This window comes from Perognathus longimembris, chromosome 23, assembly GCF_023159225.1.
Source record: "Perognathus longimembris pacificus isolate PPM17 chromosome 23, ASM2315922v1, whole genome shotgun sequence".
Classification (NCBI taxonomy): Eukaryota; Metazoa; Chordata; class Mammalia; order Rodentia; family Heteromyidae; genus Perognathus; species Perognathus longimembris.
This window is the reverse complement of record NC_063183.1, coordinates 36073321-36089899: the sequence shown is the minus strand read 5'-3', so window position 1 is coordinate 36089899 and position 16579 is coordinate 36073321. Positions and strand designations below refer to the sequence as shown.

At 45.0% G+C, this 16579-nt stretch overlaps 1 protein-coding gene across 1 annotated transcript in view; it reads right to left on the bottom strand.

The window, feature by feature from the left end:
* The window catches only part of Ryr3 (ryanodine receptor 3), a 369516-nt gene that overhangs the window by 169415 nt on the left and 183522 nt on the right, over window positions 1-16579 (bottom strand). The window contains 9 exon segments of the mRNA XM_048333185.1: window positions 177-260; window positions 1344-1447; window positions 2697-2801; window positions 3915-4131; window positions 13843-13903; window positions 13906-13956; window positions 13959-13979; window positions 13982-14035; window positions 16089-16330. Of these exon segments, the coding sequence (XP_048189142.1) occupies window positions 177-260; window positions 1344-1447; window positions 2697-2801; window positions 3915-4131; window positions 13843-13903; window positions 13906-13956; window positions 13959-13979; window positions 13982-14035; window positions 16089-16330 (939 nt within the window).

Below are 16579 nucleotides of genomic sequence, written 5' to 3'. Positions count from 1 at the left end.
CAGCAGGCTGCAGTCTGATTGTTTCATCATCTCCTAAGCAAGGAGGGGAATACCAGGAGCTAGTATTAGCCATGACTGGGGCCGTTAACTGCCTGTATAGAGGAACTGCCTATTCTCCGGGCTTACAAATTCAGACTGAAGCATTAAAGCCCTGACCCATTAGAAAATCCACCTACTTTTTGGGCAGTTTCACCTTCTTGAGTTCTTCCTCAGCGGCTGGGTTAACATGTGCAATGTGGCATCCCAGAGCCAGGAGAGTTCTGTGATGCAACAGAGGGAGAAGACTATGTATCGTCAGTTCGAATATAATGATAGCAAGAGCCTGACACACATTTGAGCTGATAATAGACAACAACCATTCCTTCAGACCCGTGGCTAGCACACGTTTTCAGTGAGGAGTCTGTGGCCGTACTATTCAGGTGCCACTATGGAAGGCAAGAGTAGCCACAGACAAGACGTAACCAATGAGCTTGGCTGTGCAACAATAAAATTCTATTTTACACAAACAGGTGGCTGGTCTGATCACTACAGGGGCCATAATTTGCCAGCTTCTGATTTAGACAATAGTGAGCAAAGAACACAAAATTGTTGCCTTCAGGAACACCTTCCAGCTTATGAATTCATTCTGAATTGTATCTGACTGCTAATCCTACAAGACAAATAGGGTCCTAACATCAAACCTACAGGTTAGCAAATATGTGTGGTGTGATGTCTGTGTGATACTTTGAGGTGTGTTTGACACTACTGCGTACAATGTTATTCTCTCAACAAGCATCCGCCTAATTGAAGAGATCCCATAGATGAGCCTACAAGACAAAGCCCTCATGGGCCATTGTTACATCCACAAAGCAAGGTCAGAGTATTCTGCAATGCACAAAGACAGAACAGGCAACATGCACAAAAGGAATTCAGAATGGGAGACACCAACTTGGGCTGGAAAAGGTTAGGTCTTAGGTAAGATCAAAGGTGGGATCACGGAGAAGCTTAACGTTGTTTTAAAACTGAATTTTAGTGAATCAGACCACGTTTTCTATTGGTTAACAATGCCTTATCTTTCTTCACTTGATTTCATATAATCTACAAGACACACTTGACCCTTTGATTCTGTTCTTTTTTTAAAATTCTAACTCTATACCTTTTCCACATTCCTAGCAAATGGTCTCTGAAGAACGATATACACCAAGTAACAATGGTGGATGAGTTCACTATGCTAAGTCCTCTTGTGACATGAGTTTATCAGTCTATGTTTTCATGTGAAAGAGACACACCTTTGCAGGTTGGTTTAAAAGTATTAAATGATGTACTCACTGTTCAGTCAAACCTCAAGTCAATTAAGCACTCACTTTAGGGTTTCAGTTGACATTTGTAGGTTGTAATTCTTCTCAGTTTCAGGGAGCTTTGAAAACTCCACCAGGCAGGGGTGTTGTCTTTTATTGTCATCTCGTATCTAGGTGACAATGCAAGAAAGAATAAACTCATGTCACCATCCTGTTCGTGAAAGGTGGCACTCTTCAGTATGTGAAGAACTACAGAATCCTCACCAGCGTCTGCCAGAAATGGAGTCAGATTCAAATGTGAACCAAATTTATATCTTTACACTTTTACTAGTCACATTCGAAAAGAAAAAAATCGGTACAATTAATATCAGAAGTCTATTTTACTTAGTATTAGTTTAACAAATAGGCAGGTAAGAATTTGTAGGCGATATTTTATATGATTTTTGCTCACACTGTCTTTAGAATCCAGTGTGAATTTGGTAGTGTTCATATCTCAATCCAGATTAGCCACTTTTCATCTGCTTAGTAGCCACATGTGGCTAATGCTATTGCATTGAATGATGAGATCAGAACATGAACTTATCCATCCAATATTTATGGGAACTACATTTGTCTGAATGTTACAACAGTCAGGAGATCAATAGTGAGCACAAATAGCCAACCGAATGACATAAACTGTCCAATGAGATAGGAAGCCGTTAAATCTAAATGGTTAAATCTAAACTTGCAACTGTGCTACGTCTTCCCTAGGAACAGGTGGTTATGAATGAGGAGAATGTTTTATGTTGCTATCCACACATATAACTGTTGGAGAACAAACAGTAACTAAGAGGACCATGGATCATCTGAGAGCGCAGGGTCTCAGGAAGCCACAGAAGTCATCTCTCTTTGCATCTTTAGCCACGACCTTATACAAATCACGGAGCAAAGTCAATTTACATTTTCTCTGAAAAGTGCTTTCTAGTGAGAGATTATCTAACCTCCCTTGAGTGTCCATTAATCTCAGTGATACACCTGGAAGCCATATTCAACCATTTCTGATTCAAGACAATGAATCAGCCAGCTGGCTACTACCACCTGTGCGAAGACAATGAGTGACCTTTTCTGAAAGGGTGAAGTGGAGATGTGACTCCTCTATAGGGTGCACTGAACAATTAAGCCTCATATTCCCCAACAAAACAGCCAGAACTTGAGATAAAACGGGAGATGGAGTCTGGCTTCTGTCTGTGAAGAGCTGGGCTCTTCAGGGCTTCTCGCCATAGACAGGTAAAAACAGGTTGCTTCTGAATATCACAAAAGCCAGACCACTGGTAGGAGAGAGGGGTGGGCTTGGAAGCTGGCAGAGTCCCCATGCTCATCAGTCCTTGGGAAACCCAGCTCTCTAGTCCTCCACTCTGGTCTGGCCACTGAAACACATACTTTGCCGAAAGTCCAGCCGAGTTCTATTTTATTCATTCCCCAAAGTTCATGGATGTTTTCGGCCAGTCTGTCTCGGATCTTCTCTAGGTGAGGTGGTAAAACAACCTGAAGTAAATGGAGAAAGTGAAAAGCAGAATCAACTATGTCGAAATCTACTGACAAGTCCATATGGGTCAGGTGCTTCATTTGAATTTACTTCTCTATCAGCCAGGAGGGGCTACAGCACCCACACATATCCTGCTTGCAGTCCCCTTCTTCCTCCCTTAACTCCCTCTGCTCCTATGGAGGCTGTCCCTTCCCTACAGATGCTTGTGTTATGTGTTCATTCAGGTGAAGAAATTCCCCACCCCCCACCCTGAGTTTATTTGTTACTGTTATGCTCACAGGAATAAGAACCAATCTCATGAACACATACACAATCAAATATAACAAGGTCACATGAATGTAAGGAATACACACTAGAAATATTCTTCATGCTGAAAGAGGTATCACTCATCTAAACTGTTACCCCAGGGTCCTTCCCCACCCATTTTCTGCAACACTTGCAAGAGTGATTCGAATACTGGTGTGTTGGAAATGCCACAAGCTCCTGCCTGACTCCGTGAGTGTATGTCTCTCAAAATACAACACTATGCTTCCTCTGCCTGATCCTAACTTTTCAGTTTTATTTTCCATCCTGCTCCTGCATGTTCCTCCCTCCAAAATGTCCAGCCATGTTAAACTCACTGCCACTTGTCCCCACTTTGTTTCCTATTATTTGCTATTATTACACTGCACTCCAGATGTGCCTCCCCACTTAAGGGCCCTGCCTGAGCTCCGTTTGTCTACAGACTCCCAGAAACATGCTAGCAGGGTGCAGTATACATTTACATGTGGATACTGCTTAATTTGTATTTATCAACTTGGCCTTTAAAATAATAACACATATGCTTCTCACATCTTCAACTTGGTTACAGATTCTCAGTGCTGTAGCATTTCTTTCCTATCGTTCATGGAGTACAACGCCTTGCATAGCACAGGCACACGATGTGTTTACTGGGAGAGAAATCTTTAACCAACACAATCAATATATGAGTTGGAAGTGCAAAGAATAATAGCTGTTTACACTACATGATTCTACAGAACACTGAGTAAGAATAGCTCAAAGGCAACAGGGACACAGGAGTTAACCCCATCACTCCTTCTTTGCAGCTTGCATTTCTGGCCATCTGAGCCTACCTGACTGGTGTCTACTGGACAGGGGATGAAAGAGGCCTGGGAGAGGAACTGTGTGGTGCCCAGGAGGTCTCGCACACCATCGGTGTCCCGTTTGTACTCTTTCACAGGCTCCAATCTCATTTTCTCTTTTGGAAGTAAGGCTTCATAGCACGGGGCATAGCCAGAGGGAGGCAGAAACTTAAATTCTCCGTGACGTCCACCCATCAGGAAACGCACTCTGTCATTTGAAGAGACCAGAAATACAGGGGTCAAAAGATGTCTACACTCAAATAAATGATGATGAGTCCTCACTCTCATTTTGCCAGAAAGTGACTGAATTAGATCCACCAGGGTAGATATCCTTAGATATGTAAGAAGCAATAAAGAGATAACCAATAGTCCCAGCACCATGCTTGGATGCTCACATCAGCTATGCTCTTAAAGATTTACTCATGAGCAACCTCACCAGAGGTTCCCTGTCATAGTAGTCACTATTGATATTACTACCATATTGGAAAGCCCAATAGCAACAATATTACTGAGTTAAAATCATGCCGAAATATCAGAAGTTCATGTTTCCTTGAGTGAAATTATCTACATAAAAAAGAAAAAACTTACTGTAATTATAAAGAACATAGGAAATTCTATTACTATCCAGACAGAAATATATATTAAGTGGTATGTGTAGCAGGTGACAATGAACAGAAATGACACTGCAGAGGCTGCAGTTCCCTACAGTGGCCACAGGAGGGGGATTCACAGGTGGGAGCCGCAGTGGCAAGTGTGTGATCCCTAGGAAGCCACAAGCCAGGGCCCCTTGCTCGTGGGGCGCCAGGGGCCACAGGGCCCGACTGGCTGGCCGGCCCAGCAGCCCACACCTGGACCTCCGAGGTAGGAGAAAGGCCTCCCAGGGACTCCAAGCAAGGGCAGAGGCACTAACTACTGTCACACAAAAGTACTCCAATGGCTTATCCACCCATCCAACCACCCATCCACAGGTTAGGTTAGAGTTAAAGGTAAACACTGAGGTTTCATCAGTAAGGAGGAAAAAGCAAAAGAGACATTTCAAAATGATACTACACGTGATTCAAGATTTATAACCACAAATGGAGCTTTCACAAATCAACTGCAACCACATTAAAGTGATTAGAAGCTGGGCATGGTGGTTTGCACCTGTAACCTCAGCTATTTGAGGTGAAGCTAGAAGGATTATGGTTGTGACTAGCTCAGGGAAGACCTTATCTCAAAACAAGTCAGGTACTTGGGCAGCATGCCTGTGGTCCCAGCTGTTTGGAAGGCAGAGGTAGGAGGATCTTGGTCCACAGGGCTAGCTTGGGCAAAAGCACAAGACCCTGAAACACAAACTAAAAGCAAAAGGACTGTGGGCTGTGACTCAAGCAGTGGAGACTATGTCTAGCAAGCGCAAGGCCCCGAGTTCAGTCACCAATACTACTACCAAAAACCTACAAGGTGATGAGAAAAAGTGATCATTCCAAGCAGTTAAAACGTGCCAAGATGGGCAGCCCTGCAGGTGCACAGTGACCTCACACAGGACGCACAGGGCCCGCAGTGGACAGTGACCTCACACAGGACGCACAGGGTCTGCAGTGGACAGTGACCTCACACAGGGTCTGCAGTGGACAGTGACCTCACACGGGGTCTGCAGTGGACAGTGACCTCACACAGGGTCTGCAGGTGCATAGTGACCTCACACAGGGTCTGCAGTGGACAGTGACCTCACAGGGTCTGCAGTGGACAGTGACCTCACACAGGGTCTGCAGTGGACAGTGACCTCACACAGGGTCTGCAGGTGCACAGTGACCTCACATAGGGTCTGCAGGTGCACAGTGACTTCACACAGGACACACAGGGTCTGCAGTGGACAGTGACCTCACACGGGGTCTGCAGTGGACAGTGACCTCACACAGGGTCTGCAGGTGCACAGTGACCTCACACAGGACACCCAGGGTCTGCAGTGGACAGTGACCTCACACAGGGTCTGCAGTGGACAGTGACCTCACACAGGGTCTGCAGTAGACAGTGACCTCACACAGGGTCTGCAGGTGCACAGTGACCTCACACAGGACACCCAGGGTCTGCAGTGGACAGTGACCTCACACAGGGTCTGCAGTGGACAGTGACCTCACACAGGGTCTGCAGTGGACAGTGACCTCACACAGGGTCTGCAGTAGACAGTGACCTCACACAGGGTCTGCAGGTGCACAGTGACCTCACACAGGACACCCAGGGTCTGCAGTGGACAGTGACCTCACACAGGGTCTGCAGGTGCACAGTGACCTCACACAGGGTCTGCAGGTGCACAGTGACCTCACATAGGGTCTGCAGTAGACAGTGACCTCACACAGGGTCTGCAGGTGCACAGTGACCTCACACAGGACACCCAGGGTCTGCAGTGGACAGTGACCTCACACAGGGTCTGCAGTGGACAGTGACCTCACACAGGGTCTGCAGGTGCACAGTGACCTCACACAGGGTCTGCAGGTGCACAGTGACCTCACACAGGACACACAGGGTCTGCAGTGGACAGTGACCTCACACGGGGTCTGCAGTGGACAGTGACCTCACACGGGGTCTGCAGTGGACAGTGACCTCACACGGGGTCTGCAGTGGACAGTGACCTCACACAGGGTCTGCAGGTGCACAGTGACCTCACACAGGACACACAGGGTCTGCAGGTGCACGATGACCTCACACACGGTCTGCAGTGGACAGTGACCTCACACAGGACACACAGAGACATGACCATCAAGAGACAAATAGGATCTGGACACAATATTTGTCCATTCCTTTGCTCTTTTCATTAATAAGCATTTGATTATCCAAATAATCACATCTGTCTTTGCACACATGCAAAAAGGTACAGAAACAGTCATAGTGAGACAAGAATGGGTTAGGCCCAGTTGACCTGGGGCCAGCTTTGTTTTGGAGTTAGGACTGTTAGGAATTGTGGCTGTGTATATGTATGTATGTATGTATGTATGTATGTATGTATGTATGCATGTATGTGTGTGTGTGTGTGTGTGTGTGTAAGAGATGATGTGTTTAGGGAGAAATATGATGATTGGCAAAGCTGTCACAGAGCCATTTCCTACTAGGCCTTTCTTTGCTTAACTGGAACATTCTTGAAATGTAGCCTTGCAAAGAAGGCTCAGTACTGGCTGTGTAAGTATGATTATGGAAAAATCCCAATTATGAAACTGGAAAATAAAAATCTCTCCAAGTGAGAAATGTTAAGGTTTTTCCCCCTTCCCAATAAGAATGTTTTATCCAAATAGCATTTGCACAACATGTTGTTTTAAAATTATAGAACCCACACGAAGCATCCCACTTTCCCCCATGTCCCCTACCCGCAGGGTGTCTGCCCTAAGTGTTACATAATACAGCATGATCTACACTAACATACTAAGGACACAAACAAGATTCATGAATGACATTAAAATGAAATTGAGTCATTAGCCTACAGTGTTACTTATTTAGCTAGCCCTCAGGAAATAATGACTAAGCCTTGGGATTGATTATTTACTGAGAACTTCCCAGATTCAACTGCAGCATAAAAGATTGTGTAACTGACATGCTGCAACCTTAGGATAAAATTGGATCTTTTCAAGTAAAGAATTAGTGTGGGAAGATTTCTGGCTCTCTCTTCTCATTGAGCAGACTGCCTGTGAGAAGCTAAAGACTTGTAGCAAGTGTGTTCTGTTACTAGGATTGGATTCCAGAAACATTTACAGGGTCTCTACACAGTCTCTAACCAAAACTTCTAGATGGACTTAATGATTCATCTGCACTCTTTCTTGCCAGTTGGGCTTAGTTTAGGTAATTCCCTAACACTGAAAAATATGCTGGGTAGGTAACAAATCAAGACAGGTAAAGTTTCATGTCTCATTTAAAGAGAACAATGCTTTCTGTGATTATATTCTGTTATTAACATGAGAGCAGTAATTTGGTTATAAATTTTCTCTCCTCTCACAGGCACAAAAGCTGTAAAATGAAAAATGAACTCTGGCAGAAGTTCAGTGTTTACTGCTTACTGAAGCATTTGCCTTCAAACACCATTTCATTGTGCTTCACTTCACCGTGGAAGACAAGGCTGCACACTCGTCCAGAGGTCCTGCTTGATGAGAGCTCTGCATCCCAGCAGCTGGGACGCAGGGGCCTGGTGCTAGGCACCCCTCCAGCCCCAGCTGGTTCCTGCACTTCCAGGGAGAGCCTGCCAGGTCTGCGGAGGGGACTCAACACACGGTGGCCACCAGCATGGTGGGTTTCCTCCTAACTGCCCTGGTAGGTGCAGACCTAGTTATCTCAAAAGAAATCATTGGGTATAAAATGTAAGCTTGACGGAAACACTTAAAAGAAGTAAATAAAATGCCAGAAACCCACTTTACTTATTGGAGTATGATACTGCACTTGATCTTAATCAAAAGGCCAAGCGGTGACTGGCAGCTGACACTCAAGTTGGCTTGAGTTTTGCAATGATGCCCAAAGGCAGATCCGTGACTCTATAACTCAAGAGGCCAAATGACCCTGGCATTCTCAACAGAGGTGCTGGACCTGCCGGGCAGAACACGCCAGGAACTGTTTCAGCAGCTGCGTCAGCCATGCCCACCAGCCTCGGCACGCAGCCGGGGAAGGGTGTCTGGAGAAAGGGGCGCCTTCTCCACGTGGGGCGTCTCCCGGGGAGGTGTCAGGCTGCTCAGAGGGCAGATGGGTCCTGGAATTTAGTAAAGGGCACGTTTGCCTCGTGAGAGAGACAAGAGAGCAAAAAGGGGGCTACCTGGCAGATAAAATCCCTTCTACTTAGAGTAGGGCCAGATGCTGCCCCCTGGAAGGCCAGAAGATCCCACAAAAGGTGCTGCTTTCTGGAAGACAAATAGAAGTAAAGCCATCCTCCAAGGGGAGGGGAGCTGAAGGACTGGGAGCGAGGGAGCAGACAGCAGGACTGGGAAAGGCCGTCCCAAAAGAGTACGCTAGCAGCTCCCGGGCTGCTGCTCACTAAGAAAACTGCAGAAGAAGCCCTGAAGACAAAGACAACAATGGCAGTAACTGTCACAAACTGCCCAGAGCACAAGACCACTGCACCAACTCCACAAGGCCGGCCTGTCCACCAGCCGAGCCTCCCAGACTAAAGTCCAGAGCTCCCGGAGAGGGCTGGGCAAAGGCAGAATTTGAGGGGAGAGACCAGCCTCACACTGCAGCCTGAGTTGGGCAAGGGCTGCTATCTTAATGGATGCAACTGCATCTTATAATCAAATAGTCAGAACTTTTAAATTACTGGCAAGACTGTTTCTTGTAAAGGAACAGTAAAAGCTCCTGGGCCTTCCCAATAACTACGAAGTCCAGGGCATGGGTTTATGGGGGGTACAAAGAGAAACAGAAAAGGAACTACCTCATCTATTTCTCTTAACATATACTTTACCTGACACCTAGTATTGATCTTTCGGCTTTTTCTGTTTATGTGGTGCCAAGGAATCGAACCCAGGGCTCCATGCATGCTAGGCAAGCACTCTACCACTAGGCCACATTCCCAGCCCCAGAATTCTTTGAATTAGTTTTTTTTTTTTCCCGTTTTTCTTTTTGTGTTTGTGGGTTTGCTAAGGCAAGCACTCTATTTTCTGAACCAGGCCCTCAGAAGCTTTTGCTTTTAGTTATTTTTTTCAGGTAGGGCCTTGCATTTCTGCCTGGGTTTAGAGTTAGACCATGATCTTCCTACATTCACTTTTTTTAAAACTTAGGATGACAGGTGTGAGCCACTGCACCTGGCCAGAATTAGTTGTTCTTGTTCCTCATTTTTTCCCCCCTGCATCAATGGATTTAAAGAATCTCTTTCCTTAATCAACCCACTCTCTTCTGTGGAAGCTCTTGTGTCATCCCCGAGGTTCCTCCTCTAAGTCAGATGTTTCACACTAGAAGATCTGTTTTCTCACGAAGCGTTTACAGTAAATGGCACTGTCCTTGCGATTCCTTCACTCCCCAGAGGAACAAGTGCTTCCGTCACAGCCCCAGGAGGAGATTACAAAGCGCAGAACTCTGGGGATGTGTCAAGCTTATTTAGTTGGCTCATTTTGAAAGCAAATTCTGCTAGTATTTTTAATTTCATCTTTCAAGTTTTGTGCATTTTTGCTTGCTAATTTGTAGAAAAGGCTGTGAATACAAGACTGAGCCATAAATTAAAAAAACAACAACAGTACAAGTGAAGAGGAAACTTTGCTCTGCTCAGCACAGGTGACTAGTTTCCCTTCCTTGGACTACGCTGTTATCATGTGTAGATCAATAGCAAACATGGAGTCACTTCAGTCTTAGAGAGGTCTCCTATGCTTAGCTGCTACTGAATCTCTCCAGAAGAGCTGGGACAATGCTCCAAAAGAGATAAGGCTGAGAGAGGTACAAGCTTTGCTGACCTGACTTTCATAATTACACCTTCGGTCTGTATCGCTGAGACTGAAGAACAACCTGAGTTATGGACCTTTCCAAGTTCTTATTGCCTACTGGCCGGCATTGGTGAAAGCCTGGGGCGATCCAGCCAGCTCCATCCCGCTCGCTACCGAAGTGTATTTATATCAGCAATAATTTCTACAGCAAAGCTGCCAGGTGCCTGAACATTAGCCAAGTCTGGTGTATACCAATAGCAAATAAACAGCAACCCCAAACACCAAGCATTTTAGGATATGGTTATTTTGTAAATTGGAAGGGGCTGGTAACAGAGTCATGTAAGATGATTAAATTGGTCTACAGTTTACAGCTGTAAAATATATTCTCCTCTAGAAAAAAACAAAACCCTCTTCTTCAAATTCCCAAATTCCACTACATCCTGTGGCTTTCCATGTGCCATTTGCCGATGATGGGCAGGGGTGACATCTTGGCATCTGAGCCTTTCTGGTGGGTGTGCGTGTGTCTCCTGTCCACTTCTGTTCCGTGCTGGTCAGGACTGTCCCCCTCAGGGCGCTGCACCAGTAGTGCAGAGAAGACAGCGACAGCGGCACTCAAGACGGCAAGGCAGGAGGGCGCACGCTGACTGGTGGTCACACAGAAGGTAGAAGTGAGTACAAGTGATGGTTCTGAGCTCTCGCTAGTGGAGACCAACTCTGGATGTGTCAACACAAACCTGACAAGGGCCACTGAAATATCAATTTAAGACATTATCATAAGAGCCAGAATTGATAGCTCACTCCCATAATCCTAACCACTCAGAGGCTGAGACAGGAGGACTGCAGTTCAAGGCCAGCCTAGGCAGTAAAGTGCATTAAGACTATTATCTCCAAATAACCACTAAAAAGCCAGAAATGGATCTGTCGGTTAAGTAGCAAAGTACTAGGTGTGAGCAAAAACGCTAAGGGGCAGTGCCCAAGCCGCAAGTTCAAGCCCCACACTGGCACACACACAAAGTTATCACTAAGCACTTCTCTTTTCAGTAGGCAATTTTAATTAGCTTGGAACTAGTATCTCATTTTTGCTACCTTTTTCCCACAACCAAACAAAGTAATATGGAGAACAGTGGGTTTTTAGCACCAAGCCCTACTTTGCTGGATGATATAAGAGGAAGTAACAGTTCATGGAAAGCAGTTAGCGACTTTGCAGGGCAGTTCGGGCACTGACGCAAACAGGGCATCCTGAGCCGTGACGTGTGGGCTGTGGGTCAGTGGTCATGCCGCTCAGTTCTGTGGGCCGTGCTCCTTCCTCTCTGAATCGCATCATGTTGTGGGACAGGGAGACAGGAAGGTGTCAGAGCTGGCAGCTTCCTTGGGACAAGCTTAGGGACCTCGAGACCCCCAGCACCGCCCGTTATTATACCTCCTGTGCAGCTGTAAGCACAGAACTAAATCAGCACATCCGGACCTTAGTTTCTTAAACTCTTTCCTTTCTTCAATTCTCTCAGCAGCTGTGCCTTTGAGATCCCATTTCTTTTATCTAGACAACTTTGCTTCTCAGTGTACTCTACAGACAGCATGTTGACCCACACAGAAGACAAGTTTCCTGCTAACAGACCCCACTTAGTCACCTACATCTTTCAGTTATTCTTTGCAGGAAAAGATTCCAAAAGAGCCTGATCTATCCTAAAAAAAAAGTCACAGACACGAGAGTTCTAACTCATTGTTTTAAAGGAAGCAGGAAAAATGAACTAATGATTAAGATGGTCCAAGTACAAGCTGGGTGCCAGTGGCTCACACCTTTATCCTAGCTATGAGGAAGTAGAGATCAAGAGGGTTGAAGTTTGAGACCAGCCTGAGCAAGAAGTTTGGAAGACCCCCAAATAGTTGGATGCAGAGGTGCTCACCTTTCATCCCAGTGACCCGGGAGGCTAAGATCAGGAGGCTGCAGTTCTAGTCCAGCCTAGGCAAAAAAGTTTTGCAAGGCCCCATCTCAACTGTAGCTGGGCCTGGTGGTGTGTGTATGTCATGCTAACTAGGGCAGGAAAAGTAGGAATAAATAGGAGGGCTAGAGTCCAGGCCAGCCCTAGCAAAAAATAAAGTCCTATCCAAAAATAACTAGAACAAAGAAGGCTTGAGGTGTGGCTCAAGTGGAAAGAGTATCTGCCCAACAAGTTTGAGGCTCTGAATTTCAATTCCCATATAGTTTAGAAAAAAAAAAAAAGGAAAACAGTGAGGGCAGTAAAAGTTAAGAAGGGCTCAATCAGTTGGGCCTTCCCATATATTGCTTTAAATTACATTGCAGGTCCAGATTCTTTACCTGAAATCTTTAGACTTTGGATATACATATATGTATATATGTATATATATATTATCAAACTGAATTACAGAGAGGTTACAATTTCATACATTAGGCATTGGATATATTTCTTGTACTGTTTTTACCTCGTCCCTCATTCCCCCCTCCCCCTTTCCCCTTCCCCTTCCCTCCCCCATGAGTTGTTCAGTTCATTTTCACCAGTTTGTAAGTATTGCTTTTGTAGTTGTTTGTCTTTTTTTTACCCTGTGTCTCTCGATTTTGGTATTCCCTTCCAATTTCCTAGTTCTAATACCAGTATCGCCGGTTTCCAGTTAGACTTTGGAATTCTTTAGAATTGAAAAAAGAAGGTATATGCTGCGTATACATACATTAGGCACATCTGAAGCCATGTACGGTTTAGCATCTTACAACAAGTACATACATTATATCTCAGCAATTAAACAAATAGTAAGAAAATCATGATAGACTGGACGTTTTATTTCTGTGGGTTACAGATTTGCTGTAAAATGAGTTATGAAGGAATTTACAGTTTTTAGAGCTTCTTAGATGATTCAGTTGTTGATAATAAATTCTAAAGGTTCAGATAATTTTCCCCAAAATCAGTTTGGCCACAGAACTAGGACTTTAAAAAGGTTTAGCATCTATTTCCGAGCTTCTAGGAAAAATAAGCGTTAAGTGCAGAAGAGGAGTTATTTTATTTACAACAACAGAAATAGAATTTGAATGGTTATTTATGGAGCAGCTGAATAAAGGGATATAATTTGGTCATAAAATGTCATTTTGAAGATCCCTAAGGATTCAGGAAAAGGCTCGTAACTTACTGCTGAATCCAAAATAAGACATAAAACGTCATGCTCACTAGGATTGCAATTTAAAAAGAACGTAGATATCCATGTGAAAAAAAGACTTGAAGAAAATACACCAAAATAGTAATAGCAATTATTGCTAAGTGTCAGTACCAAAAGTGATTTTTACTGCACTTAATACTTAAATCTTGCAAGGTTTTTCTTTTAAAATGAATATGTAAAACCCTTTCTATTAATTTTCTGCATGAAATTTACCTTACTACCTACTATATCTAAGCATAAAACAGGACCTTGCAGGAGGTAGCTGTTCACGAACAGCAGCACATGAACACACGGTGTGGTTGTCACAACACCATCACTGGCTCCTTAGCTTGAAGCCCTGATGGAACCGGTGGAGGAGGCATGCTGACTTCCCAGGAACCACAGCGGTAACTTACTTGACGCCCGCTGAGAAGCTCAGCACAGGGAAGAAGAGCCCGTCTGTGTTGAAGTTCTCGAACATCCCCTGCACCGGCTGCCCGTTGATGCGGAAAGAGATGCTGGGCACCCCCAGGTCCAGGCAGCAGCTCACCACGTCGTCCGACTTCAGCAGGTGCTGGTTGATGGAGGCCACCGCTCTGGGTATCCGCCCTGGGGAAAGACGCAGAGGCCACGGTGGAGAGGTGGGGAGGTAAGATGGGCTCGCGGAAAGCTAGGAGGGGACAACCTATGTGAAGCACAGTTTTGTGATAGGAGTATTGAGAAATTATTTTCCAAGGTGAAGTGAGGCCAGACTTCATGCCCAATGGAGAGACTGCTTTTGCTGGGTGAAGCTCAGTGGGGGGGGGGCTCAATCATAGGCACCCCAAAACCTTGCTGTCTTCTACATCCTCAAAAACATATAGGCAGACCAGTGTGGTGGCCCATGGCAGTAATTCTTGAGAGGGTGAGGAAGGATGGGGAGCTGAAAGCTAGCCTGGGCTACACGGTGAGGCCCTTTCTTAGAAAGAAGGGGCTGGGGATATAGCTCAGTGCTTGCCCAAAGCACTAGGTTGTTTCTCAACACCACAAGAAGGAAATAAGACATGGCCACTCTAGCCCTGCTAGAGAAGAAGCCACAAAGAATGGAAAGGTCGGCTGGGAATATGGTCTAGTGGTAGAGTGCTTGTCTTGCATACATGAAGCCCTGGGTTCAATTCCTCAGCACCACATATATAGAAAGAGCCAGAAGTGGCGCTGTGGCTCAAGTGGCAGAGTGCTAGCCTTGAGCAAAAAGAAGCCAGGGACAGTGCTCAGGCCCTGAGTCCAAGCCCAGGACTGGCCAAAAAAAAAAAAAAAAAAAAGAATGGAAAGGCAGATACCACTGTGCAGCCTGGTTTGCTCATTTAGGGTTACAAAAACACAAGATATCTTATTTCGTGATTGCAAAACACATGCTCCTTACAAATGTTCATAGTTTATATTGAAAAGTATAAAAAAAGAACAAAAAACTTCCACAAAACGTTTCTAGTAAAGTACATACATGCACACCTACAGAATTTTAACCAAACTGGGATATGCAGGTCTTATAATATTTTCTACTAAAATATCAAAGATTTTTCTCTATCATAAAATATTCATTAGAACTAGATTTAATGGCTTCATAATAGGTCACAAAAAGATAATTTAAAAAATTTCGCCTGGTAGGTATGCGAGCTATTTGCCAATCTTGTACATGTATTTTTAGTAATAGTTCTAATCTCAACTTGAAACTGTTCATTGTGATCAGTGGCTAATGCTATTTTAGTACTAGATTCTAAACCAAGTAAAGAATGGAAAGTGTCATACTCTTCTTAATTAAAACAAAACTAAACAGAGGCCAAGGTTCTTGCTCTTAAGTATCCCATAGCCGAGACAGGAATGAACAATCAAATAAAAATTATAAGGCCACGGGGTAAACGTTGGAATGAAGGTACAAAAAAAGGTTGCTAAGGAGGTAGAGAAGGTGCCACATCAGCCCAGGAATTCAGAATAAACAGAGACCAGGAGAATACAAGGTGAAGTAGACAAACCGGAGAGGGAAGACAAAGGGAATGCATGACGTCTTTGCCACTGGCGCAGTGTGTCAAGGCTGGACTGTGGGATCCGTGCACACTGGATGGGGCGGTGGGTGGGCGATAACGCCAGGGAGGAGCAAGAACTTGGGCTGTCTGCAGTGGAGGAACACCACAGCCCAGAACGTGCTCAGTACACACTGACTGGCTTGTGGAGGGTGGCCTCGGACTCTATGTTTGTCACTTTAGTACTTTACTTTGCTGCAGAGAATGAGGAACAAGTTCCTCATCAATACGGAAGAGCATGCAGGCTGACATCTTTCTAATTTCTTTAAGGAGAGCAAGTCTTCCCAGTTCATGGTATGGAGTTTAGATATGCTAAGCTCCAGAAACCTTTCTTTCTTCTATGAAAGTCTTAATAATAAAAGAATGAGAAAATAAAAGGAGAGAAATGTGATGATGAGGTTAAAAATGCAAAACAGCATGCAGCTTGCTGCCCAGGAAATAAAGCACAGCCTCTCCTCGGCTTATTCATGAAATCACAACAACTCTATACAGTAAGTATGTGAACAACAGAGAGACTGAGCCTAGGTGAAGTCAAGCAATCCGCTTTGGACTTGAGCACTGTTTGGGGGAAGAGATGAGAGGCTGGGCCCTTGGGAGGCACTCACCTGACCAAAGGTGAAGTCCGTCGAAGCCGTAGGAGTACAAGTCATCGCCCACACCATTGCCTCCCCATCCTTCTCCACCTCCCGGGTAGGGGGCGTAGCCTGAGGAGGAGGCCCAGCCTACCCGCAAGTGGGTGGGCTCGGCTGTCAGGAAGGGGTCTACTTGGTCGATAATCAGCTCAAAGTACCACTTCTTATACTGGGCTGAGCCCTCAGCGACTCCCAGGAAGATGTTTGGCCGGATACTGAAATGAAATACCAGATAAGTGTCATCCAGAGACAATGAACAATTGGACACAACAAGTCGGACCAGACTCTACAGAAGGCGCTAGCCCAACTAGACCTAGGGTAAGAACAGCTTAGGTTTTATCTATTGTTCAAAAATAGAAAAGGCTTTAAAACCCTCAACACATGGCCAGGTTCTTTGTGCAAAGTATCAGGACAGCACAACTCCATTATGAAACATGAAGGATGTCTCTAAAAATTCCATTCCA